The 26,804-nt window shown below is 57.1% G+C and overlaps 3 protein-coding genes across 14 annotated transcripts; 1 reads left to right on the top strand and 2 right to left on the bottom strand.

Annotated features, from left to right (window-relative positions):
- Positions 1 to 33: 33 nt before the first annotated feature.
- ZGPAT (zinc finger CCCH-type and G-patch domain containing) lies at positions 34 to 16,994 on the bottom strand. 2 transcript variants are annotated; one of them, XM_023250946.2, is made up of 7 exons: positions 16,849 to 16,994; positions 15,778 to 16,405; positions 2,517 to 2,650; positions 2,149 to 2,304; positions 1,159 to 1,278; positions 673 to 1,072; positions 34 to 459 (listed from the first exon to the last, which is right to left on the bottom strand). In XM_023250946.2, the coding sequence occupies exons 2-7, from the start codon at positions 16,359 to 16,361 to the stop codon at positions 321 to 323; spliced, it is 1,533 nt and encodes a 510-aa protein (XP_023106714.1). In that variant the 5' UTR covers positions 16,362 to 16,405; positions 16,849 to 16,994; the 3' UTR covers positions 34 to 320. The 2 variants fall into 2 exon arrangements, with proteins under 2 accessions (XP_023106714.1, XP_023106713.1); XM_023250945.2 differs by having other exon boundaries at positions 16,734 to 16,876.
- ARFRP1 (ADP ribosylation factor related protein 1) lies at positions 16,953 to 24,714 on the top strand. Of its 11 annotated transcripts, none has more exons than XM_023250953.2 (8): positions 16,953 to 17,100; positions 17,616 to 17,714; positions 17,940 to 18,014; positions 18,255 to 18,337; positions 21,505 to 21,673; positions 21,888 to 21,958; positions 22,513 to 22,629; positions 22,700 to 24,714. In XM_023250953.2, the coding sequence occupies exons 2-8, from the start codon at positions 17,622 to 17,624 to the stop codon at positions 22,785 to 22,787; spliced, it is 696 nt and encodes a 231-aa protein (XP_023106721.1). In that variant the 5' UTR covers positions 16,953 to 17,100; positions 17,616 to 17,621; the 3' UTR covers positions 22,788 to 24,714. The 11 variants fall into 11 exon arrangements, 10 of the variants coding, with proteins under 10 accessions (XP_023106721.1, XP_023106719.1, XP_023106726.1 ...); XM_023250956.2 differs by having other exon boundaries at positions 16,954 to 17,100; positions 21,592 to 21,673; XM_023250959.2 differs by having other exon boundaries at positions 16,954 to 17,100; positions 22,529 to 22,629; positions 22,700 to 22,845.
- TNFRSF6B (TNF receptor superfamily member 6b) lies at positions 24,665 to 26,459 on the bottom strand. Its single transcript, XM_019826214.3, has 3 exons — positions 25,807 to 26,459; positions 25,502 to 25,705; positions 24,665 to 25,094 (listed from the first exon to the last, which is right to left on the bottom strand). The coding sequence occupies exons 1-3, from the start codon at positions 26,237 to 26,239 to the stop codon at positions 24,811 to 24,813; spliced, it is 921 nt and encodes a 306-aa protein (XP_019681773.2). The 5' UTR covers positions 26,240 to 26,459; the 3' UTR covers positions 24,665 to 24,810.
- Between the last annotated feature and the right edge of the window lie 345 nt (positions 26,460 to 26,804).

Here is a 26,804-nt window from a genome sequence, read left to right on the forward strand (position 1 = left end):
CCCTTTATCCCCAAAAACCTCACAAGCCTGAAAGACACCACAACACAACACTTTAATGTCCTTGCTAAAGAGACTCCCTAAGACACTGGCAGGTGGGCCCAACGGGCAGGCAAGTGTCCAGAAGTGAGCCCTGAGGGCCGTCTCCATTCAGCAGCGTCCGCGTGCCCTAGGCCAGCGAGAAGGCGGACTGTGGGGGCTGGCCTGGCGGCAGGCCGGCCCCTCTCCCAGCGGCATCCGGTTGTTGGGTGACGGCTGGTCTTCCAGAAGGCAGCCAGGAGCTGGGGTCCCTGAGCTCTGTCCGCTGTGTGTGCCCGGGGTTTCTAGAACTCCGTCATCTTCTTGTGGGTGTCTGCTTTCCTCTGCTCGAGCTGCAGGCCTGCCTCCTGGGCCTGGAGCTGCCCCAGCTCCCGCTGGGCTCCCGCCAGCCTCTCCTGCAGCTGGGCTGCCGTCACACTGTGCCTAGAGAGGAGCCTGCCATTCAGGATGGGCTGCTGGGCCACGGCCACCGAGCCCCCACAGCACCGTGGCCACTGCCCGTCCTCCTCCCGTCATCCAGACCCTCCTCAGACAGCCACCACCCTCGGGTCAGAGCAGGCTCCTGCCTGTGAGCTGTGGGCCGAAGGCATCTCCACCCTGGGACGGCCCTCTGCCCTGACTTTGGCCCCCACGTACCGGCCGGTGTTTCGGGCGAGGGCCTTCTGGATGCCCCGGATGTCCCGCTGGGCTTGCTCGATCTTCTTCTCAGTCTGGAAGAGCCGCAGGCTCAGGGCCCGCTTGGCACTCTTGCTGGCGTGGTACGTTTCCTTACTGCCCCTCCTCCCTGGGGAGGCCACCCCCGCCTCCAGGGTCGCAGGGGCCCGGCTCTGTAGCTTCTCGTTCAGAAAGTCAAACACGCTACGAGGGGGAGGGCGTCCACCCCCTCTCCGCGGGCATTTCGGGGGCCTCTGGATGCCAGCCTTGCTGCCCTTCGTCCTCTTGTGCAGAATCTCTGCGCACTGGTCCAGCGACTTCCCCCGAGGCAGCACCACGGCATGGATGGGCTCTACCCGGCCCTCTGCATGTCGGCCCAAACCTGGGGGCACACAGGGCTAGCGCTACCGCTGCGGGACCCCTGAGCTGCGCTGTGACACCCGCCGCCCCAGTGCAGCACGTACTCACCCTTGCCAAACTCGTAGCCCATCTTGGCAAGGAGTCTGGAGCCAATGCCCCGTGTGTGCACCTCCCAGCCGGCGAAAGCAGAGCTGCAGGTCCCGTGGTCGGCAGCACTGGGTTCCACCACTGCGGGAAACAGGGCGACGGCTGGGCCCCACTGCCCACGGAGCACCTGGGCTGCAGCCAGCGTCAGCCCCCGAGCTCAGCTCTGGGTCGGGGCCGTGATCCCCTGCACCTCGGGCTCTCCGCTGGTCGCCCAGACCTGTCGTTGGCCCGTGAATCTGAGGCAGGAGGCACGGCAGACTCCGGCCCCATCTGCTCCAGCCCTCCCCCGACAGGTCACATAGCAGCTCCTCGGCACACGGGCTCTCCCCTGACCCACCTTCTGGAGCAGGGAGCTCCCCTCGTCCCCTTGTAAAAAGTCATCGCCTACTTCACGGCTCAGTCCTCCCCTCCGCTACCGTGGACACGGGCTTTCCGAACCCACCAACTCCCAGAACAGATCCCGCTGGAACGCCTCCCCCCTACATCCTGACTGACCCCTCGGGAGGGCGGGATGGCCCCGCCGGGTGCCCTTCTGAAACTCTCCTGCCCGCCGGCTGCCTGGACACGCGGACACCCGGCCCGTGTGGGGACCCTAGTGGAAGGAGCCACTCCTTCCCGCACCCCCACGCCCCACCGGTCCTTTCCCACACCCCATGTGCCCGGCAACCACAGCTTTGGTTTGCAGGGTGTGGACCTGTAGTGGTCACGTGTGCTCCTTGAAGACAAGACCCCGCACGTGGTCACATTTCCCCCCACCTCCTAGGGTGCGTCTCCACGCCTCCACAGCACGACTGCACGCAGCCCCCTGAACACAGCCCGCCTCACTGCGGTCACACTCTCCAGCCCCCTGGCGAGATGCTCACGGTGCCCGCCAGCCGGAAGCCTCTCGGGCTGCCGCCGCCACTGCCTCCCCATGCCCCACCTTCCTGGCTTCGCGGACGGCCGCCGTACCTCTGGCATAGCTGGGGTCGTCCGCATCGCCGCTGTCTGAGTCCGAGGACCCTGGGGGATCTGTGCGCAGTGGGGGCAGGATGCTGTCCCCCTCCACCACGGCCTCCTTCAGCAGCAGTGAGTCAAACTTGACTGTGTAGTAGCCGCTATCCACATCTGGAGGCAGGGGACGAAGACAGGCCAGATCAGTGGCCTCAACAGGTGGTAGGAACCACCCTGGAAGTCGGAAGGAAGGTGGGGCCAAGGTCAAGGGTGGTCTTGCTCCTCTGGGCACGGAACAGGGTCCTGACGCCTAACCAAAGGAGTGGTCCCACAGGAATTATCACACGTGAAGCACGGACAGGGCCTTCCCGGAAGGGCAGCCTCACCAGTTATCCGGGCTGGGTACCAAAGGCCATCCTGCTGCTTGGCCAGACACGCAGAGCCAGTCTGTAGAGAGCTCAGGTCCGGGTCCTGGAAGGGGCGCAGCTCATCGACAGAGACCACCTGCCCGTGGGAGAACCTGTCAAGAGAACCACAGGGGGCTCAGACAGGGCACAGCAGGGGCGAGTGAACCCAGGGCCACGTCCACGGTCCGGGCCGCAGCCTGAAGGGCGGGAGAGACGGGGGACAAACAGACACACGTATCCATGCACACGCACACACACAGGCACGCACACACGTACCCCTGCACGTAAGTACAGACACGTTGTGTGCGTGTACGCACGCACGCACACTCTCGGTCTCGGTGTGGGTCTGGCCGCTCTGAGGACAAGATGTCTCCGCTACGCTCCAGCCCTCTGGGCCACAGTAACTACGTGGCGGGCAGACAGCGGTGTGAACCCCACCAGACAGGAGGCCCCCGGCACGAGCAGATGATCAAGGCAGGTGTGTTTGTGCGTGTGAGCTCACAGGACGGAGTCCTTCCCAAACCCCGTAGGAGAACCCACTTGCAACAGTGATGTCCTGACCTTTAGTTATCAGCGAACCAGTGAGATTAAAACCAAAACCGAGAGAGGGAGGGGAGGGGAAGGGAGGGGAAGGGAGGAGGAGGAGGGGGAGAGAGGAAGAACCGTGGGGACAAAGGACTACAAGCTTCAACTCTGCCAAATAAAGGCATGAAAGACAACCACACATCCACTCTACTGTGCCGGCATTTCAAAGAGGAAACAGTTGTAACCCTACAAAAGCAATCAAGGACTGGCATTTACTCGGTGACACGTGGCAGTCCTTCCGGGCAGGAATCGGCAGTGACAGAGGGAACGGCAAGGAAGGGGTGGGCAAGGATGGCCGCAGACACCTCCCTGCGGGATTCCAGGCAGCTCCTTCTCGTCCTGGACCGTCCTCAGGCCCTCAGGACACTGCCAATGACCGAGTGCAGTTGCAAGGCTGGGCCCCAAACGTACTGCAGAAGTGACTCCGCTTGAAAACCCTTCCTCAACTGAGAAGGACGCAGTGTGTTAACAAACCCCACTGAATCCAACTAAATACCCACTTCAACACACACGCACACACACACACCCGCGGACACCACCAATTACACTTTTCTGCAGGATTCTCCGGTGGTAACAGAAGCCTGAAAATTCGGTACACTCCTTAACCTGGGAAAGTGGTTCTAGGAAATGATTCTAGAAAAATAATAATGAAAGTATGCAACGATGTGCCCCAAAAGATGTTAACCAAATACAAAAGACTTGAAAATAACCTACATTTTTTTTTTAAGTTTTTATTTTAGAGATAGAGAGCATGCCAGCGGTAAATTTCTAACCCCAGGGAGTAGTGACTGGCATATCCACAAATGTGAATTTAAAACTAAGAGAAGAATGGTCAAGCTGATGGATGGAATGGAAAAGAGCACCGTGCACACAGCTTTCTGCGTGACGGGCAAAGAGCCACACAAGGCGTCAAAGGAGGGATGGCTGGTTTCATAAGGAAAAGATTAGAAACTGGCTTCCCACATAAAAAACCCAACTCAATCTCCTACATCACAACATTCACAGGAATACGTTCCAGAATACGTAACACTTGAACCTGAAAACAAGCATGTAGAACTATAAGGAAGGTTCTGGTTCCAGCCGTGGCCAAGTATAGAAAAACAAGGCTAAACCTCAGCGACACTGTCAAAACTCACAGCTTCAGAGCTCTGGAAATGAAACGAAACGGATGACACACAGATAAGTCGTCATAGTTGAGGAAACGCCCAACTTTGGGGCGGAAAGGGAGCAGGGAGCGCCTGTGCCTTCGCCGCGGGGGCTGCCTCTTGCTTGCCCCTAGGGCGGAAGCGCGACAGGGGCAGAGACCCAGGGCCCGGAACACCAGTAGAGAACACCGATGGCTCGTGCTGGGAGCCCGGGGGGAGCGGGCACTGGTGTGTCACAGGGAGGTATTTACCAGGGATGTAGAGACCCTGAACACGGAAGAACCACGGAAGGGCTCCACCCGCGAGCATCCCCGATTCTCTCGGAAACGATGTGCGCGTATCGGGGGCTCCAAGAGACGCCACGGCTAAGTGGAAACAGAGAGAGACTGGGGGCTGGCTGAACTATGGATGTGCCCCCCGCCCCAGCCCACATAAGTTGACTGACTGATGGGGAGAAGCCTCCTTGGCAAGAGTGTTGGGGAATAACTTCTGCCCAAATCACTGGCTGGCCGCTAAGCTATGCAGACACAGCAGTGACTCCCAAAGCGCCAGGCTAAAAAGGAAACACATATTAAGAGATCTGAGTAGCGGTATCAGAGGCTGCACCCTATGAGGGGCACAGACTCTGTAACGCGGGCCCAGAAAACATACTAAAATGAAACAGAATACTGAGGAAGACGATTCAGAGTCCAGAGTTGCTACAACGTATTACCTGAAACGAACAGTTTTCAGTAAAACTTGCGAGACACGCAAACAAACAGCAAGGTGTGACCCACAGTTAGGAGCAAAAGCAGGTTTAACAGAACCCGAGTGGGCCCAAGTGCTGAATGCAGCAAAGACCTCAACACAGATAGCGTATGTTCCAAGCACTAACTAGAAACGTATGAAGGTGATTCGGGAAACTGATTCTTGAAACGTAAACGCAAAGTGTGTGAAAGGGAGGAAGGAGAGTCTGCAGAGCTGGGAAGTCAACAGCCGAGACGAAACCCTCATCGGACCAGACACCCCTGGCTTCCGGTCTGCACGTCAGGAGCTGGGGGGTCGCCCCTTTGCTCCAACCAAAGGTGAAAGGCCGAACAAACCAAAATTCTAGAACTCTTCTTAGATCCGCAAGAGAGGTGAGGTCACGCAGCAAACTGCTATGCCAAACTGGAGGCCAAAAGGTGAATGTGGAGAATCACCACTCAGCAGACCGGTGACCCGCCAGCAGTCACCACGGCAGGACCCGGAAGTAGAAAGACAACCTTCACTGTGGCTGGGTGTGGACAAGTCTGAGTTGAAGCCTCCGGAGTTTGTGGCTTTTACTCGGGTGAAGACTGGAGAAAACTCGTCTTGTGCCCCAGCAGAGGGAGGGGAAGGGGGCATATTCTGAAAACCTCAGAGCACTGGCTCTTCCTAACAAGGCCCGTCCTCAGGGGAGACTGGCGAACCAGAGCCTAACTGCACAGGAGGTCAGGGAAACGCCCAAATCCAGCCCAGTCTGGCCACCCTGCCCCATCTGACGGGGGGTGGGGGGGTGAGGGTCATGATCCAGAGGCACCGGGATCTGGTCGGAGGGCCGCAGACTGCTTCCCTCCCTCACATCTCACCACATTACCAAAACCCCGTTAGAGCTATGGTTCCTTAAACCCAAAGACAAAGAAAAAATCCTGAAAACAGCAAAGAGAAGGCACTCCTCATGTACAAGGGATCTTTAGGAAGGCTAACTGCCAATTTCTCATCAGAAGCAACGGAGGCCAAGAGGCAGCGAGCGGGATGACAGATTTAAAGTCCTGAAAGAAAAAAACAACCACCCGTCAACCAAAATTCTATCTCTGGCAAAACTATCCTTCAAAAGAGAAATTAAGACATTCCCATATAAACAAAAGCTGAGGGAGTCTGCTGCTAACAGACCTGCCCCACAAGGGGTGCCCGTGTGGGTCCTTCGGACCAAAGCAAAAGGACACGAGACGGTAACTCAAGCCATGCGAACGCTGACACAGGCCACTACGTGGGTAAACGTACAAGCCGGTGTTGCTGAGGAAAACAGTAACGGGGGCACTGAGAAGCAAACGGCAGAAAGAAGGCCTACAGCAAACACAGAAGGAGGTGACGGGCTGACTCAACCAGAGGGATGTGTGACTCCTGATCTCACGGTTGGGAGTTTGAGCCCCACGTTGGGTGTAGAGATTGGTTAAAAATAAAATCTCTAGGGGCGCCTGGGTGGTGCAGTCGGTTAAGCGTCCAACTTCAGCCAGGTCACGATCTCGCGGTCCGTGAGTTCGAGCCCTGCGTCAGGCTCTGGGCTGATGGCTCGGAGCCTAGAGCCTGTTTCTGATTCTGTGTCTCCCTCTCTCTCTGCCCCTCCCCCATTCATGCTCTGTCTCTCTCTGTCCCAAAAATAAATAAACGTTGGAAAAAAAAAAATTTAAAAATAAAATCTCTAAAAACAAAAAGAAGAAAACAAAGAACAAAATGACCGAGATGTCTTTCCCCATCAGTAACCACTTTACTTATTTTTAATTTCTAAAATAATTTTTTGTAATTTTTTAAATGCTTATTTATTTATATTTTTAAAAATTTTTAATGTTTTTATTTATTTTTGAAGGAGAGAGAGAGACAGAGCATGAGTGGGGATGGGGCAGAGAGAGAGGGAGACACAGAATCTGAAGCAGGCTCCAAGCTCTGAGCTGTCAACACAGAGCCCGATCCGGGGCTCGAACCCATGAACCACGCGAGATCATGACCTGAACCGAAATCCAGAGTCAACTGTTCAACCAACAGAGCTACCCAGCCACCCATCAGTAACCACTTTATTTTTTTTTTTTTTAATTTTTTTTTTTAACGTTTATTTATGTTTGGGACAGAGAGAGAGCATGAACGGGGGAGGGTCAGAGAGAGAGGGAGACACAGAATCGGAAGCAGGCTCCAGGCTCTGAGCCATCAGCCCAGAGCCCAACGCAGGGCTTGAACTCACGAACCGCGAGATCGTGACCTGAGCTGAAGTCGGACGCTTAACCGACTGAGCCACCCAGGCGCCCCTAACCACTTTAAATGTAAGTGAGGTAAACTCTAATTCAAAGGCAAAACTGTAAAAATGGGTAAAAAGAATCATCAAATTCTATGCTATCTATAAGAGACTTATTTTGGGTCCAACGATGACAATATGTTGAAAGTTACTAATGTAGATTTTTCATAAAAAGTGGTGTAACATGAACTTTTGAAAAGTGGGGGAATATCTGTATAGAAAATCCTAAATAGGGGATGAGCCTGCGTGGCTCAGTTGGTTAAGCATCTGACCCTTGATTTCAGCTCAGGTCATGATGTCACAATTTGTGAGTTCAAGCCCTGAGCTGGGCTCTGTGCTGATGGCGTGGAGTCTGCTTGGGACTCTCTTTCTCCCTCCTCTCTGCCCCTCCCTCCCTACCTCCCTCTCAAAAACAAATATATAAACTTAAAAAAAAAAAAAACAAACTTTAAATTAAAGAGGAAAATCCTAAGTAATCCATAGAAAGTCCTATTAGGGCTAATAAATGAATTCAGCAATATCACAGGATACAAGATCAACATACAAAAATCAGTTGTATTTTAATACACTAGCAATGAGCAACGTAAAAACGAAATCTGGGGCGCCTGGGTAGCTTAGTCGGTTAAGCAGCCGACTCTCAATTTTGGTTCAGGTCCTGATCTTACAGTCACGAGATCAAGCCCTGTACTGGGTTCTGTGCTGAGTGTGGAGCCTGCTTAAGATTCATATTCTCTCTCTCTCTCTCTCTCTCTCTCTCTCTCTCTGCACTGGGTTCTGTGCTGAGTGTGGAGCCTGCTTAAGATTCATTCTCTCTCTCTCTCTCTCTCTCTGTCTCTCTGCTCCTCCCCAACTCGTGAGTGCTCTTTCACACACACACAAAAATAATAAAAATGAAATTAATAGGGGCACCTGCTGGGCTCAATCAGAAAAGCATGTGACTCTGGATCTCGGGGTCATGAGTTTTAGCCCCATGGTGGGTGTAGAGATTACTTAAATAAGTAAAACTTAAAAAAAATTTTTTTAATTAAAAAAAAAATGGAAGTGTTTCATTTATAATGTCATCAAAATGAACAAAGTACTTCGAAATAAATTTGACCAAAACCTGAAAACTATACAACACTGTTGAAATAAAAGAAAACTTAAATAAATAGAAAGACGTCGCCTGTTCATGGTCAGAAGACTTAAAACTGTCAGGATGGCAACAGTCCCCAAACTGATCTGCGGCTTCCATACATCCCTATGAAAATCCCAATGGTCTTTCATGCAGAAACAGACAAGCTGATTTTAACATTGATACGGGGGCGCCTGGGTGGCTCAGTAGGTTAAGCATCTGACTTTTGATTTCAGCTCAAGGACTTGATCTCAAGGTCAAGTTCAAGCCCTGTGTTGGGCTCTGTGCTGGATGTGAGTGAAGCCTCAGAGGCGCTTGGGTGGTTCCGTCGGTTGAACGTCCGACTCTGGATTTTGGCACAGGTCACGATCCCGGGGTCTGGGGACGGAACGTGCACTGAGCATGGAGCCTGCATAAGATTCTCTCTCTCCCTCTGCTCCTCCCCTGCTTGCACGCGCACACACACACACACACACACACACACGCATGTTCTTTCACAAATAAAGTTAAAAATAAACAAATAAATACTAAAATTCACATGTAATTGCAAAGGATCTTCGATACCCAAAAGAATCCCGAAAAACAGAGCAAATGTTGGAGAACTACCACTTCCTGATTTCAAAGCTCAATCACAACAAGGTAGCGCTGTCCTAAACACAGACGTACAGACAGATGAAACAGGAGACAGAGCTCAGAAGTAACCCCTCACGTGCATAATCGATGGATTTTCAACAAGCGGGTCGCGACCACTCAATGGGAAAAGACCAGTCTTTTCCACAAATAGCGCCGGAAAAGCGACATCCACATACAAAAAAATGAAATTGGACCCTTACCTTACACTATTAGAGCATGTGATTTATAAAGGAAATAAGGTCAGATCACTATTAAGCTTTTCAACAATATCTCACATAACAAGAAAACAGAGTGACATATTTAAGACATTCAAAGCAAGTTGTGCAAGCTGAGCATTTCATATCCAACGAAACTCATCTTCAAGACTAAAAGACACAGGGGTGCCTGGGTGGCTCAGTCAGTTAAGCGTCTGACTTCGGCTCAGGTCATGATCTCACGGTTTCGTGAGTTCGAGCCCCGGGTCGGGTCTGTGCTGACAGCTCAGAGCCTGGAGCCTGCTTCAGGTTCTATGTCTCCCTCTCTCTCTGCTCCTCCCCAGCTCATGCTCTGTCTCTGTCTCCTTCAAAAATAAATAAAAACATTTAAAAAAAATTAAAAAAAAAAAAAGACTAAAAGACACAAACAAAAATTTATCAGCATGCCAGATCTCTGGAAATGTGATTCCCATGAGCCCGTCCTGAGGAATCTAATAGAAAATGAGCCTCAGACAACCAAACTGACTAGAAAGACACCAACATGTGGGACGCTGGTGAGCATGAAACACGCAATTCTTTCTAGAACTACGGCTGAGTGTAAGAGGAAGATGATGGCACGGGACACTGTGTGGTCGGACACGGTAGGACCACATGAGGTAGTCGTCAGTCATCCTACCAAAGAGAGGCTGTTGTGACTCTCAGTGTCACGTGTGTAAGACAAGATGAAACCAAGAAGTCCGGATGGGACATCTAGGGTCCGCCATGCCCTTGAGAACCAGAGAAGGAAATAAAGATGTGGTCCAGAGAAGATCAAGTAAAAATGCCACAGTCCTGATCTGAGTTGGAAAGAGGAGTATGAATTCACAAGGTATTCTGTCCTTAAAAAATAGGTGCATGGTGTGTGCACACACACGCTTATATACGCAGACGCACACGTCCACCTAGACTTCTTAGCTCTGTGTACTGAAAAGACCCAGGACAATGACTGCCCAGTAACAAAGAATATCCCAGTGCTTGCACTGTCTTGCAAAACCATCTCCCATTAAAGGAAACCAGGGCTGGGCACCGGGGTGGCTCAGTCGGTTAAGCATCCGACTTCAGCTCAGGTCATGATCTCATGGTTCATGAGTTTCAGCCCCATGTCGGGTGAGCTCCAGCCCCACTTTGGGTGAACACAAGCCCTGCTTCGTGTAAAACATGAGCCCCGGGTGAGCCCCACTTCTCTCTCTGCCCCTCGATCACTTGCGCCCTCTCTCTCTCTCTCTCTCTCTCTCTCAAAAAGAAAAAGAAAAGAAAAGAAAAGAAAAGAAAAGAAAAGAAAAGAAAAGAAAAAGAAAAAAACAAAGCCAGGGCTTCTTGGAGACGTCATTGATTCCAGATGGGACAGCTTGAGTCTCAATAAGGATCAGAATCTCAAGAGATTGAAATTTGTCAAATATGTTGAAATCCATGAGTCCATAAAGATACTGGAAATATTTTAAAAGCATCTTTTTAAGTTTATTTATTTTGAGAGAGACAGAGACAGTGCAAGTGGGGCAGGGGCAGAGAGAAAGGAGACAGAGAATCCCAAGCAGGCTCTGGGCTGCCAGTGTAGAACCTGATGTGGGGCTTGAACCCACAAAACTGTGAGATCATGACCTGAGCTGAAACCAAGTCAGATGCTCAACCGACTGAGCTGCCCAGACGCCCCTGGAAATATTTTTTTTTTAACCTAATTCATTACTTTCTCACCATGAAAGAAAACCAACTCGTTATCTTGGAAACTACGTAAAGAAAACAGGAACAGAATAGAGAACCCAGAAATGGACCCACAAACATATGGCCAACTAATCTTTGGCAAAGCAGGAAAGAATATCCCATGGAATAAAGACAGTCTCTTCAGCAACTGGTGCTGGGAAAACTGGACAGCGACATGAAGAATGAACCTGGACCACTTTCTTACACCAGACACAAAAATAAACTCAAAATGGATGAGAGACCCAAACGTAAGAAAGGAAGCCATCAAAATCCTCGAGGAGAAAGCAGGCAAAAACCTCTTTGACTTCGGCCACAGCAACTTCTTATTCAACACGTCTCCGGAGGCAAGGGAAACAAAAGCAAAAATGAACTACCAGGACCTCATCAAGATAAAAAGCTTCTGCACAGGGAAGGAAACAATCAGCAAAACTAAATGGCAACCGACAGAATGGGAGAAGATATTTGCAAACGACATATCAGATAAAGGGCTGGTATCCAAAATCCATAAAGAACTCATCAAACCCAACATCCAGAAAACAAATAATCCATTGGAGAAATGGGCAAAGACATGAATAGACGCTTCTCCAAAGAAGACATTCAGGTGGCCAACAGACACACAAAAAGATGCTCAACATATTCATCACCAGGGAAATACAAATCAAAACCACAATGAGATACCACCTCACCCCTGTCAGAATGACTAACGTTAACAACTCAGGCAACAACAGATGTTGGTGAGGATGCAGAGAGACAGAGAATCTCTTTTGCATTGTCGGTGGCAATGCAAGCTCGTGCAGCCACTCTGGAAAACAGGATGGAGGGTCCTCAAAAAACTAAACAGAACTACTCTATGACCCAGCAATTACACTACTAGGAATTTATCCAAGGGATACAGGATGCTGATTCGAAGGGGCATATGCACCCCAATGTTTACAGCAGCACTACTGACAATAGCCAAAGTAGGGAAAGAGCCCAAATGTCCACAGACTGGTGAACGGATAAAGACAATGTTGTATACGTATATATACCCAATGGAACATTACCCAGCGATGAAAAAGAATGAAATCTTGCCACTTGCAACAACGTGGATGGAACTACAACATATTGTGCTAAGCAATATAAATCAGAGAAGACCAATATCATACAATCTAACTTATAGGTGGAATTTAAGAAACACAACACATAAACATAGGGAAGGGAAGGAAAAATAAGATAAAAACAGCAGGAAGCAAGCCATAAGAGACTCTTAAATACAGGGAACAAACTGAGGGTTGCTGGCTGGGAGGTGGGGGGTGATGGGCTAAAGGGGGTGATGGGCATTAAGGAGGAAGGACACTTGTTGGAGATGCCTGGGTGGTTCAATCAGTTAAGCGTCCGACTTCGGCTCAGGTCATGATCTCACGGTTTGTGGGTTAAAGCCCCTTGCTGGGCTCTGTGCTGACAGCTCGCAGCCTGGAACCTGCTTCAGATTCTGTGTCTCCCTCTCTCTCTGCCCTTCCCCTGCTTGTGCTCTGTCTCTCTTTCTCTCAAAAATAAATAAACATTAAGAAAAATTAAAAAAAAAAAGAGGACACTTGTTGGGGTGAGCACTGGGTGTTGTACGTAAATGATGAATCACTAAATTCTACTCCTGAAACCATTAATACGCTATTATGTTACTAACTTGGTTTCAAATACACTATAGAAAGAAAGAAAGAAAGAAAGAAAGAAAGAAAGAAAGAAAGAAAGAAAGAAAGAAGAAAAAAAAAGAAAGAAAGCAAAAAAGAAAGAAAGAAAGAAAGAAGAAAGAAAAAGAAAGAAAGCAAAAAAGAAAGAAAGAAAGAAAAAGAAAAAAGAAAGAAAAAGAAAGAAAAAAGAAAGAAAAAGAAAGAAAGAGAGAAAGAAAGAAAAAGAAAGCAAAAAAAAAGAAAGAAAAAAAGAAAAAGAAAAAAAGAAAGAAAAAAAGAAAGAAAAAAAAAGAAAAAAAAAAGAAAGAAAGAAAGAAAAAGAAAGAAAAGAAAGAAAAGAAAGAAGGAAAGAAATCCAACAGGAAAATCCAGCATTTGTCCTGCATTTCCTATGTGAACTGTTAACACTGGGTTGCCAAACCACAGATGATGGAAAGCCTCTTAAAAGGTAATAAATGCAAATGGACTGAAAGATGTCTGCTTTGCAGTCCCCACCACATCAGTGGATCAGGCACTTATCACCAAGGGATCGGTCACTGTGAATGTCACCACATGAGGCAGCAAGTAGCTCCTGATGAAAGAACCGTACACGCTGTCTTGCCAAAGGGTGTGAGCCTGCGTATGGTCCCCGGCTGCAGCTGCCCGCTCGCAGAGGGACGTGCTGGACCCCACCAGGGGTGTTCAGTGACGGGGCAAAGGGCCCACTCCCTCAATAAACTGTGAGGCCAGGAAAGGCAGGCAGAAAGGTGTGGACAGCCAGATTCAGACACGGCAGCTTAGTGAGCGAGACTACACTAGGGCACTTACAAAACAGCTACACTTGAGTGATGAGCCCTAAGGAACAGAGAGGTGATTGTAATAAAAGTCTGCAAGAGTGGTGATTTTTGTAGTTGAGAGCAGGCCATGTCTGGTTTGAGGTGCACGGAGGGGCCTCGGGGGTGGCAGCAGTTCTCACCGAGTGGTGATGGCCAGGGGGCTACAGTAATCCCCAGGCTATGAATTTACTTCCCACGTCTGATTTTATTTTGCGGCAAGATGAAAGTTTATACCCACTCTGAACTTACAACGCGTGACGTGCTACCTTAGACTCTTTGCACACATTGACGTCTTTCATTCTCCGAACCACTGTGAAAACCAGTTCTCCCTTCCCTTTTACAGAGGAGATGGAAACATAGAGACTAAGTCACAACAAACGTATCGAAAGCTACTCTACCTCACTAGCATCTAGAAAACGCAAATCCAATCATGAGACCGTTTTCCCAGCTTTTCAGCGGGCAGGAATCTGCAAGTCGGATAATGTTCCCACGGTGGCTATAGAGAAGACTAAAGAAAAGGACTGGGACACCTGGGACCAGAAACTGCATGTACTCTGCACCCCGGCGACGTCACGTCCCGGGGAAATTCTCAGCAGGAACAGAGAAGACACTGAGATGTTCACAGCCAGTTGTTTGTATAAATAAAAACTGGAAAACACCCCGAAGGAAACAGAATAAATAAAATGTAGCATTTCACAAGAAAAAATAGCAGTTACCAGACAGCTCTGTAAACACCAATATAGATGCCCCTCACAAACGTGCCTAGTGAACAAAGCCAATTACAAAATGAACCACACCGCGTGATACACTTGTTTTAAAAACAGCACGAATATGGGGTGCCTGGGGGGCTCAGTGTGTTAAGCCTCTGACTTCGGCTCACAGTTCGTGGGTTTGAGCCCCTCGACGGGCTCTGTGCTGTCAGTGCAGAGCCTGGAGCCTGCTTCGGGTTCTGTGTCTCCTTCTCTCTTCCCAAAATAAACGTTAAACACGCGTGTATTAAACATTAAAAGAAAAAAAACAGCACAAATATGCAGCCTTCGCATATACGCTCGCATCTGTGAAGAACACACACCAGAAACACAATGGAGTTGTGAGGATGACAGCCCCCTGGGGTGGGGAGGGGGCAGTAACAGAGTGGAGAGTCAAAGGGTGCTTCAACTCTACCCACTTTATATCACTTTTAAAAACGCAAAGGAAACGCGAGAAAATAGCTGATTGCTCCTAGGTGGAGGCGAGCGCTGTTGCGGGACGCGTCAGGCCTAAAGCTAACGCAGCAGCAGCTTGGGAAGGTATGGCACCTAGGGGCCATCTCAGAGCTGGCCTGTCCCCCCGCGCAAGCTCCCGCGCCACCTCCCCGAGCCCGGCAACCTCGGCCACTGCAGGGCCCACCCCGCAGGGCTGCTGTACGGATGAGTTCACGCACGCGGAAGTCTGGGACCAGGGCCTGGCCCAGAGGAAGCAGCGCCCGGATGCGTCGCCAGGGGCGTGGAGGTGCCCCAGAGGGACTAACGGCAGAGAGGTCAGAGGGCTCACTGCTCTGCTCCTTGACCCACTTGCTCCCCAGCACGTGGGTGCGTCCACTCCGCGCACGCTCATCGGGCACACCTACGGTGGACGCGCCCTCCCGTACATAAGCTCCGCTTCAGTAAAACTTAGAGAAAAAAAGAAGCAAAGAAAAATGCGCCACATAACGCTGTGGGCCCAGCGGCAGAGCCTACAAGGAAAGACGCCAACCGAAGACCTAGGAACGGTGTCTCCGCACTGCTGACCAAAAGAAAATTACCTGCGAAAGATTTCAGCAGACGTTCCTCCCAAAGACAAAGTAAAAAGGAGCAAAGACAAAGTTACACGCTTAAGAAACAGAAGACGTCGTTCCGACAGCCACGGAAACTTCAACGTAAACAAAACGTGACTGACAATCTTGTTGGGGTACGTCCTTAAGCGTTCATAGGTGAAAAAACCAGTAACTTCTAGAATACGCTTTGAGACAAGCCCGAGAAAGCCACACAGCACGGGGAAAAGCGCTGAAGCCGACTGGCAAACGCCGGCCACCCAGGAGGCTGGGTGGCGGAGCCGGGGCGCTGGCGGGGACCTGTACTGCAGCGGGCTTCTCTCTGAACACAACCAGCGGCGGGTGGGGGGCCGTTCTTTGCAAGGTAAGCCCTGCCACACTTCCCCATCCGCCCACGGAAATCCAGGGGGCACGTAAGCAAGGACACGGCTGTGAGGATCCACCGGCCCCCAAAGCCCTCTCTCTGTCGGCACCCTGCGGGCAGAGGACCCACTGTGACCCTGAGCCTGCCCCTCCTCCCCCACTCCGTGGGCCCCCAGATGCAAAGGCTTTACCTGCAGTTCTCCTGGAAGCGGCACTTGCCCTCCAAGAAGAACGGGCAGGGCTTCAGAGACTTGTGAGTGGGGTAGAGATAAAGGACCCGCACGCCCGCCGAGCCGTCGTCCGCCTCCTCTGCGCCCACGATCATGGCGTTGTGGTACTCCAGGGTGCCCCAGGAGCTGTAGTAGGGGGCGTTCACCTTCCTCCCACTCCACTCTTCCTCCTCCTCGTCCTCTCCCTCTTCCTCCTCCTGCCCAGGCCTGCTGGGTTCCGGCCTGGCCTCCCCTTCAGGAGCCGTCTCCAGCTCTGCCCTGGGGGCTACAGACCCCTGCGCCCCCTCAGCAACGGCCTCCTGGAAAGCCAGGTACTCGGCATCGCCCCGGGCGGGGTGCTCTCCGTCCAACGTGGCCAGCAGCTTGCTCTTCCTGACGGACACCAGGCTGGCCTCGGTGAGCTCGATCAGCTCCTTCAGGTCCCCCTGCAGCTGGCGCAGGTCGGCCAGCTCCGAGGGATCCAGGCCGGCTCCCAGAGCCAGCTCCACCTGCTGCAGCTGGGCGTCATAGGTCCGCAGGGCGGTCTGCAGGCTCTCCTCGTCCATCCTGGACGGAACGAAGGCAGGGGCGCGTCCTCGGGGCCTCAGAGCTGCAAGGAACACAAGCCGAGGGGTCCCGGACCTGCCGCCCTTATTGCCGGGCCACCCCCCTGCGGGGCCGACGCCGCGCCCTGCGCCGACAGCTGCACTCCGCAGTCCTCACCGCAGCCTGCTATTCTCCCTCCCGTTTGGGGGACGAGAAAAAGGGCCGGCAAGGCCATCAGCTCCGAGTGGAAAAGCCGCTGGCCCCGCGGCCTCGGCTCCCCTCCCTCCGCGCCCGGCGCTCCCCGGCCCCGCCCCCCAGGTCACCCCTCTCCCACCGCCCCCCCCAAACCCCCGGCCTCCCCGGCCCCAGCCCGCCTCCGCTCGCCCTGTCACCTCGGGCCCCGGCCCTGTCGCCCCAGATCGCGCCCCCTCGCCCGGGCGGGGCCCCTCCGCCTCCGCCTCCGCGCGGGCTTCCCGGCCGCGGCCATAGAGACCCCGCGGGCCTCACCGGCTAGAGCGGCCAGCGCACCGCTTCCGCCCTCGCAGCCCACCGGCACTTCCTCCCGAAAGCCGCCGCCGCCGCCGGAAGTGCCTGGCGCGGAGACCGCCGGGATGAGGCGCGCGGGGGCCGCCGGGACGGCTCCGCCCTCCCCGAGGCGCCGGCCTGCCTCCCGTCGGGCGCCGCGCGAGGTCAGCGCGGGGTCAGCGCGGGTCTGCGGGGTCAGGCGCGCGGCGGTTCCGCGGCCCGGACGGGCGCGAGGTAGGCCGCGGGGCTGGTTGCCGCCCGCCCGGGCCCGAGGGCGCGGCGGGGACTCGCGGTCGGCGTGTCGGCCGGCTCGCGAGCCCGAGACCCGGTGTCGGAGCTGCGCGGCGGAGGCCGGGGGCGTGGGGCCCGGGCGGCCTCCCCCCCTGCGGTCGTTCCGCGCCACCTGCCGGCCGTGCGGCCTCTCGGGGGCCGCCGCCGCCCCGCCATCCCCGCGCGGCCGCCACTTCTGGAGGGCGGGCCCGCACCTGCTGGCTGCCCGGCAGCGCGCCGCCTCCGAGGGGGCCCAGACCGGGGGCGGGGCGTCCTGGGGCTCGGGGGAGCCTGACGTCACCGCCGGGACGCAGACCGGGACCGGACCAGTCTTCTGAGGGCCGAGGGCCGGGGAGGGGGAGGGGGGCCGCCACGGGAGGGGGCGCCGGCCTTGGCGAGTGCGGCGGCCGTACACGGAAGGGGAGGGGTCGGGCCCGGCCGCCGCTCGCCCCGTGTGACGCGTCTCTCCGGGTGCCCAGGGCAGGATGTACACGCTGCTGTCGGGCCTGTACAAGTACATGTTCCAGAAGGACGAGTACTGCATCCTGATCCTGGGCCTGGACAATGCCGGCAAGACGGTGTGTGCCCGTCCCTCTGTCACCACCCCCTCCGTGGTCCTTGTGGTGGTGTACCTGGAGCTGCGTGTTTACTGCCCAGAGTCCTCTGCAGCTGCTTTAGAAGCAAAAACACTGTTCTGTTCTGCTTTGTTCTCAAGGAAAAGGCCCAAGAAGGGATGTTTGGGAAATAGACTGGAAAGGATCCCAGTCCTTACCTGCTGTCTGTCTGTCTGTCTCTCTCGTCAGACGTTCTTGGAGCAGTCAAAAACCCGGTTTAACAAGAACTACAAGGGGATGAGCCTATCCAAAATCACTACCACCGTGGGTCTGAACAGTAAGGGGGTCCCTCAGGGCTGTGGGTTTGTGGGGCAGACCCCTGAGGATGCTGTGACGTCCGCAGGCCAGCCGGCAGATGGGCAGGGCCACGTGAGGCTTTTATCCCAGTTCGCACTGGGCAGATGGTGGGGGAGCACCAGAGTGGCTCGTTCCTCTCCTGGAGCTGGCCGGCGGCACGTCAGGGACCCAGGACACGCAGCCTCATCCGTCTTTTTCTCTCCCCAGTCGGCACTGTGGACGTGGGAAAGGCTCGCCTCATGTTCTGGGACTTGGGGGGCCAGGAAGAGCTGCAGTCTCTGTGGGACAAGGTAAGATAAACGCTGTGTAGGGTCCTTGGCCACGCACTGCCTGTTCTCGGGCCGTTTCTTCCCCGGTGACACCCCTTGGTCGCTTCCTTTCCTCGTAAGGCCTCAGACTCCCCTTTTTTCTTTGTTGTTGGTAGCTTTGTCACCCGCTTTGTTCCCCGGGCTTCCCCCCCCCGCCCCTCCCCTCCCCCGTCCTATCCCAGCTCCCGAGTCCTTCCCCCAAGAGCAAGGATGTACTTGATTCCCTTCGACTTGGAGATGTTGCTACTACCACAGGGCAAGACGAAAGCTGGCCAGGAAACAGGTGTGGGGGAGGTACGATGACAGCGGGACACTCCGCTTCACCGCCGGGGCTGAGTCCCTCTGCTCGGGCCCTTTCCCTCAGTTGTAGCTTGGGACCTGGCCTCTGTGGTGGCCTCTTCCCCATTAGGGGAGGATGTGTTCAGAGGCCTTTAACAGCTGCCTTTTCTCTTGATGAGGTTTTGGGGTGTTCCCGGGGCCCCGGTGCCGTGCTGCTTTTCCCACACACCCCAGCCCCGAGGTCTGTCTTCAGCTCGCCCTGTGCCAGGCCCTGGGGTCCAGCAGCGAGCAGGACGGACCTAGCCTCTCCCTCAGGCGGCCCCCTCCTGGTGGATGGGCACAGTGGATTTGGTGCAGCCGAGGCGAGGGGCACAGATGTGCCTGCCCCAGTGCCAGGGGCACGGACACGCTCATCTGCACTCTCGTTAGTCATCCGTGTCTTTAGAACTAGCGTCTAGATCCTGGTACCCGGTCACCTTTTCCTGGCTTTCCTCTAAAGTGTCTGCTCTGTTCCGACTTCCCTCCAGGAGGCCGGCTTCCGTCCCGTGGCCGGAAGGTCGCCAACAGGTTCTCTGGCTATTTAAGGTCACTGAAGCAGAGTGAAGCCGGGGCCTGCTCTTCTGAACCAAGACCCACATTCCTGACACTGTGTCGCAGGCCAAGGTCTCAGGAGCAGACGCTGAGACAGATGTTGGGGCATAGGATGTGTGTTGAGGGCCAGCGCCTGAGATGGGAGCTGGGCTAATGCGGGTCTGGGGAGGGGAAGGGCCAGCTCAGGTGGCCGGGCCAGCAGGGAGCCCGGCAGGAGAATTCCTTCCTCATGGCCCTCCCACATCAGGCCACGCCGACTGGGACTCATACGGCCTCGTGGGTCACCACATGGGCTGCCTTGGGCAGCTATGACTTGGTAAGGTGGCTCTTGGTGGGTTAAAGTAGGCGCCGCAGGAACCCGCGGGCTCATCCGCTGGGTGCGCTGCCTGCCCCTGGGCTCCTGGACCACGGCCCACCGTGCGCCGCTTAGCACTCATGCCCTGAGGTGGGCGTGGCTCTGCCAGGCGGGAAGAGAGAGAGAGAGGAGGCTCTGCGGCTGGCAGCGTCCCCACTCCAGCTACTGCTCCTGCTGATGGTGTGGCTCGTCACAAGAGTCTGCGCCCCTGGTGGCTGACCCTACTAGGTTCTTCATGAGCTTTCCGGCCTCCCTGTGGAGCGGGTGCCCTGCCTCCCGCTGATAGTGTCCATTATCCCCGCCAGCGTGGGGTGTCTGCTGGCTCCTGAACGCGAGTTGTCCAACATGCCCAGGAGACAAGCGGGGTTTGTGACTTAGCAGGTCTCTGGCTGGGCCCTAGGGAACGGGGAGCCTTGGTGGTGACCACATCCCCAACCCTGTAGGGCCCAGAGCTGTGAGGATGGGCAGCAGGGTCCCCTGTGGGTCACCAGGATGGATGGGAAGTAGAGCTCCTGCCACCCCCGCCCCTTCCTAGACACTTGTCCCGGGGCCTGGTCCCCTGCACAGTCTGACACCTTGGCACTGTATTGGGGTGGCCATCGTTTCGTCCCTGGGTCTGTCCACGTACCAGCCTCGGGCTGCACGGAAACAAGACTGGCGGACTGCCTGTGCCTGCCACGGGGGCCCTTCTAGCTTCCCTCCCTCCAGGCCACACCCGAAAGCTCTCTGTCGTGCGGTCATGGGTGACACTGCCATCAGGGTGCCGTGGGGCGGAGGCAGCCCACCGTGCCCCCGGTCCTACCCCTGCTCAGCCCCCAGTGCCCAGCTCCATTGCTCCCCGTGCCGTCGGCCGTCACCTTACACCCGTCTGCCAGGCCAGGTCGTACACCCCGAGGGCTGTGAGGGGATTCCCTGGGCTTGCCGTGAACCCCGTGCGGTACCCCTTCCTGCTATGGAGACCTCTGTCGCAGGGCCCGCCAGCTCCCAGCTCTCAGCAGCAAGATAGGGCCTGCAGCCCTCACACCACCTAGCACGTATGCTACAGAGGTCCCTGCTTCTGTGTGATTTGCGGGCTGCGGGATCCAGACGGCCACGCGTGTCGGGCTTCCTGTAGCGAGTGTGGATGCTGAAGCCTGTCTCGTGCTGGGGCGGTCGCTTTCAGCTTGCCCTCGTTACACCCCGAGAATTCCCCGGAGCTGTCAGGCCTGCGCATCTGTGGGGTCGTCAGCTCGCGGACCGCAAACTGGCACCTGGCGTCCTGTTGCGTGTAACGTGCGGGTGTCCCCGGCCTCCGGGCTCTAGTGACAACTGGGGGCAAAGTGGCAGAGATGCTGCTGTCTGCTTGCCAGACGGGGACGCTTCCAGGTTGTATTTTTCGATTAGGTAGAACGTGGGCTTACCAAACGTGTGGCTGCATCACCCATGCCCCGCACTCCAAGGGCCCGCCCCCACGCGCCCCGTTTTGTCCATCTGTCGAGATTCCCTTTGCCGCGTGACACTTCCCCAGGCCTGGGCTCTGATGCCGCCGCTGTGTGCGTGCCTGGGCTGACTGCCACCTGCCCCAGTCCGGCCCGCAGAGCTCAGTGCTGCTGGTCTGGTCCTCGGCGCCGCCCCTCCCTCCCTTCGGCGGCTGTTGCGTGGCTCCCGAGCAGTATGGCCATCGACTTCTGTCCACACTGGCATGTGATCTGGCTAGCATCCTCCCTCCACTTCCAGGGCTGCGTGGGGACACCCTATCCTTCCCCCGCCCCCTCCCCACCAGCCACCATCAGACCGACGATCGTGGGCAGCTTTCAGGAGCAGATGCTGAAGTGGGGTTTGGGGGCACGGTACCTGGGAAATAACAGTGTTGCCCGAGGTCAGCAAGCTGTTCCCAAAGGCCTCCAGGGCCGCCTCACTCTGCCCTACCTTCTGCCCCCCAAAGGCGCCTCGGAAGGGCCTTCCAGTTGGCGGCTGGCCCTGGGGTGGCCAAGTGCCTGTGGCCCAGCACCCCCTTTCTGCCCCTCCCCAGTACTACGCGGAGTGCCACGGTGTCATCTACGTCATCGACTCCACAGACGAGGAGAGGCTGTCCGAGTCCAAGCGAGCGTTCGGTGGGTACAGCCCGGCTCGGGGCCGGGGAAACGGTCAGGTCCAGTCTGCCCGCCCCAGGTGCCTGGAGCTGGCCCCGGTGGGAGATGGGGCCCACACCAGGTCAGGCAGGGCTGTGGCCAAGAGAGAGCTCACGTGTGGTGTGGAGGGGTGGGTGGGCCTCGGCAGCCACAGGCAGATCAAGGGTGCTCACTGCCCCCTTTCTGCCCACTCCAGAGAAGATGGTCACGAGTGAGGCACTGGACGGTGTCCCCATCCTGGTGCTGGCCAACAAGCAGGACGTTGAGGTGAGCTCACTACAGCATGCCCACAGGGCAGCCCCCAGCAGAAGCACGTCCCACTGACAGCTAGGACAGGGTGCCTGTCCTGGACCTCCCAGGCCAGGTGTGCTCTAGGTGCACCTGGGCCTCTCGTGCGGGGCACCTTCTCTGCATAGGCAGGTGGGCGGCAGTATTCCTCTGCCACTGGCGTGGGTGGACGTGAAACGCAGAGGCGTCCCAGGGTGAGAGTCAGCTCCGATCTTGGCCTGTCTGCTGCCCTTGGGATCGCCTCAGCTGGCCAGTGGATGCTCAGCGGCAGTCTGTGTGGAGAGGGCTTTGCAGGGCAGCGTCCTGATTCTGCAGCAGAGGCGCTGTAGGGTCAGGGTGCGTCGGAGATGGCTTCCTTCCGCCTGCGGTCCCTTTCCTGCAGCCCTTCCGTGCCACCTGCTCCTCCTCCCGAGACTGCTCGCTGCAGGGCCTCTCCTAGGCAGAGAAGCCCTGAGCCCAGCCCCTCCCCACCAAGACCACGTCCTGCCCCAGGAGCAGGACATCTGCAGCGCCTGCGACCTTGCCCCTCACAGCCTCGCCTTCCCCCAGACTTGCCTCTCGATCCCCGACATCAAGACTGCGTTCAGTGATTGCACCTCCAAGATTGGCAGGCGCGACTGCCTGACCCAGGCCTGCTCGGCCCTCACTGGGTGAGTGGGGCTCTCCCTGCCGTGGGCTGGAGGCCGGGCTGGCCCCACCTCATGCTTCCTGTCTCCACAGCAAAGGGGTGCGCGAGGGCATCGAGTGGATGGTGAAGTGCGTCGTGCGGAACGTGCACCGGCCGCCGCGGCAGAGGGACATCACGTAGGCATGGCTGGTGCCTGCTGGTGCCCACAGCTCACCCCTGAGTGCCCGAGGAGCGCTCCTGCCAGCTCTGAGCCGCCAGGCCTGGGGGTCGGGTTTGCTTTGCTCTTGGTTTTTTCAGTTGCTTTGTTTTTTCTTTAAGACAAACGTTTCCCTGTGTCCGTAAAAGTGTGGGCATGCAGAGGCTTCTGCTGAGGGGGAATCGGGGCGGCAGGGCCAGGCTGGGCGCCACCAGGGGACCCCCACAAGACCCCTGCCAAGCCTGCCGGTGTTGGCGGGCCGCCTGGCCCTTTGGAGTCGCCACCCCAGCAGTGTGGCCTGCCTGGCCCAGGGGGCGGAGGGGCACCTGTCTGGAAACGAGATGCTCCAGAGCTGCTCTGTGCCGTTCACCCACGGAGGAAGCTGGGGGGGCAAGTGTGTCTGTCCTCAGTCTCCGTCCCCTCTGGGCCTGGAGATGGGTTGGGGGCTGGTGTCATCTTGAGGGAGGAGGGAGACCTGGTCCACTTTGCTGGAGGCCAGCGGGGCCCTGGGTTCTGATGCCTCAGAACAGGGTGGGGGAGATCTGCCTGGGAGGCCCCGTGTCCTCTTCCGCTGGCCTCCCGTCCAGTCAGGGAGGGAGTGGGTGTTCCCTCTGAGTGTGTCTGCCGCTGGTGCAGGACAGCCAGTCGCCATTGTGGGGGGCACACCAGCATGGGTGTTCCAGAGGCCAGCTAGGTTCCTGTGGAGCCCAGGCCAGTTGTGGGATGGGCCTTGATTCCCAGTTGGAGGTGAGGGGTGGGGTCCCCGTCAGGTCTGGGGACGGGCTAAAAACCCATTTCCGGGTCTGTGCCTGGAAACCGTCCCTCCGGGTGAGGCTGGTCCTTGGGACCCTCACCACATGGGCCCTGTGGGAGCTGGCAAGACCCAGTGGGCCTAGCCCTGGGCAGGAGGCTGATTGGCCAGCACTGGGTGGAGTAGGCCAGAAAATGGCAGTCTGAGTCGCTGCTGTCTGTTGTCCCTCCAGAACCCCAGGACTGGGTGGTGGGCTCCCAACTGTCTGGGCACAGTGACCACAGCACGAAGGGCTCCCAGGCTAGACCCAGGGCCTGTCTGGGCACCACCTTCCTGCTTCCGTGGGAGTGCCAGAGCCAGAACCCTGACCCTGCTAGACTACCCTCCCTCTGAGGTGGCAGCCTTGGAGGGCCTACTGAGAAAGGCTGAGTCAGGGCTGGGGGTGGGAATGCAGGTGAGGTGACTCATGGGGAGTCATAGGCTGTGGGGTCCCCCCCCCCTTGGGACCTATCATGGGGATCAGGCGCCAGGCTCCAGGGCTCACGGGAAGGGCTGGGAGTCGGCCAGGTTGTTCTGGGGCACTCCAGCCCTCATCTGAGCCTTCCTGTGGGGAAAAGCCGTGTTTCCCAGAAAGCACATGGGATGCACCCGGCCTAGGGGAGGTCCTTGGCTGGTCCCCTCCGGGGAAATTCCCTGCCTGCAGGGACTGGGTGGAGCTCAAGTGGAGGGGCAGGGTGAGGGGGAAGGGTCTCTTGGCAGCCCAGATTAGTGTTGGCCAGTCCAAGCTGGGTCCTATTCCACAGCAAGAGCCCCTAGACTGGGTAGGACCCTCACGACACTCCCCCCCCCCCCCCCAGCTGTCCTACGCACAAAGCATGACTTGGGGTCATGGGACGAGCCTCAGGGATCTCCACTGTGCCCACAGCCAGAAGGGATGCACCTGCCACCCACTGGCCCTCTCTGACAGTCCTTCCCACCGAGGGTCTATCCCACTTGGGGTGACCGGCAGCCAGAGGAAGCATGGGACGCTAGAAAGCCCATGCAGGTGTTTGTTTCCCCACCAGACGTGCCCACCAGCACCCGGTAGACATGGCACAAAGTTTCATACAATCCGTTTTATAACGGCTTTATAAAAAATAAACTTTGTTACTGTAATGGGACACCGGTCGGTTGAGCTTACTTTAGTAAGTCACTTTCGGTGTGATGCCCATGTGGGAGCCCCAGCTTGGGAACAGAATAAATAGGGGGCGGGGTGCTCAGCGTGCCCAGAAGCGTGTGCGGACACTGCGCTCCAGCCCAGGCAGCCGGGCTTCGCGCAGGGCCCGCAGCAGCCGCACAGCCAGCGCCCCAGCCTGCGCCTCACGGAGCTCCAGGAGCTGCTGCCTCAGCTTAGGCTGCAGGCCGTTGCGACCCTCCCTGGGTGGCACTAGGCCTTGTGCTTCTGGGCCCCTGAGCGCCTGCCACAGCCGCAGGAGCTTCTTGAAGGACCAGTCCTGGAAAGCCACGAAGTCAATGACAGCGCGCTCACACTCCTCGGCTCCTGCAGCGGTGGGGGGGGGGGGGGGGGGATGTTAAGGACCCAGTGGTAGAGGCCTCCATGTGCTCTGGGTGTGGAGGGGAGGGACACCCGACAAGGGAGAAATCCCTGCCCACTAACAGGTCTGGTGCAGAGGCGGAAGAAGAGGTCAGAGAGCGTGCAGGGGTGGGAAGGGAGATGCGGTTTAAACTCCCTGGGAGTCCGTTTCCCAAGGGGGGTGGGTGGGTGGCTGGCATGGCCTGCGGAGGCACTGGTGCCACGCCACCACCGCAGGGGACTCCCTAGGTAAGTTTCTGGAGGACCCTCCCAGAGGCTGGATAAACGCTGCATACCTCAGGGCTAGACTCTGGCCTGGGGACAACGGACACAGGCTGACCTCCTCTGACTCGCGCGCCCCCTCCCCTGCTCACCTGGCCTCCCTGGCTCCGGGGTGCCGAGTGGGAAGCCGGCGCAGCTAGTGCACAGGGCGTCGTGGGAGGCGGAGCCGGCCACGTTGAGGACGAGGCCCAGGGCCGTGCAGTTGCGGTGGGGCTGGCACTGTTCCGAGCTCGAGCTGCTGGCCGAGAAGGTGCCCGGGGGGCACGGCTGGCATTGCGTGTTCTGGCTGGGGGTGCCTGGGGACGAGATGGGGAGGAAGGGGTCAGGGGGAGCCAGGGGTGCCGTCCTCACCGGTGGCTGAAGTCCCAGGCCGCCGCCCGCCAGCCCGGCCGCTCACCGGGGGCAGTCACGCCCGCGCCGGGCGGGCAAGGCGCGTGCTCCAGGCAGAAGCCCGCGTGGGCGAAGAAGCCGGGGCGGCAGCGGCAGGCGCGGTTGTGGGTGGCGTCGCAGGGCCGCGCCTCCTCCTCGCGTTCCCCGCAGATGACGTTGCAGTAGCGGCAGCGCTCCAGGTAGTTCCAGAACTGCGTGTAGTGGCGCGGAGGGCACGCGCCGCACGTCGTGGGGGCATCCCGACGGCACGGCCGCTGCACGAAGGTGCCCGGGGGGCACTGGCCGCACACCAGCCACTCCCGGGTCTCCGCGTCCCGCCACGGGTAGGTGAGCGCGCCCGCCGTCGCCGTCGCCCCCTGTGCCGCCAGAGCCAACAGTAGGGTGGGCAGCGCCCAAGGCCGGGTCAAGGGCGGCGGTCCCCGCCTCTCCAGTGCCCACATGATAGTCACCGGAGCGGCGGCTCGGCCTCCGGGAGGCCCACGAGCGAGGACACGGGGACGACGCGTCCTACCCTACCTGTCGCCACCCCACAAGCTCGTCCGTCGGCGGCCAGCGCCGGCCTATATGGCCCGGCCTCGCCACGCCCCCGGGGGGAGGGCTCACGACCTCCACGGGGCCGCGCTGCGACCCGACTTTCGGCGACGTCACCGCCCCACGGCCCCTCCCTCCCCAGGGAGCCCCCTCACCCCGCCCCCCGCTGGGCGCCAGCCTCCGCCGGGCCTTAGTCCAGGGGGCGGTCCTGCAAGGGCCTCCCCAGCACCAGGGGCAGCTCTCTACCCGGGAGCAGGGCTGGCAGCCGGGGTGCAGGCTGGGGATGCCTGGCTCCTCTCTTCTCTGGTCTCAGCCATCTGCCGGTCCACCTGTGAGGACGGAGGCTGAGCCCAGTTGGGACAAAGCGCTCAGCGTGCCCTTTCCCGGACAGGGTGGGACGACCCTACTCAGATGCCCACGTCTTCCTTCCCAGCACCCTCAAACCCCATTGCCAAGTCCAGACCCTACAAACAG

This window comes from Felis catus, chromosome A3 (assembly GCF_018350175.1).
Source record: "Felis catus isolate Fca126 chromosome A3, F.catus_Fca126_mat1.0, whole genome shotgun sequence".
Taxonomy (NCBI): Eukaryota; Metazoa; Chordata; class Mammalia; order Carnivora; family Felidae; genus Felis; species Felis catus.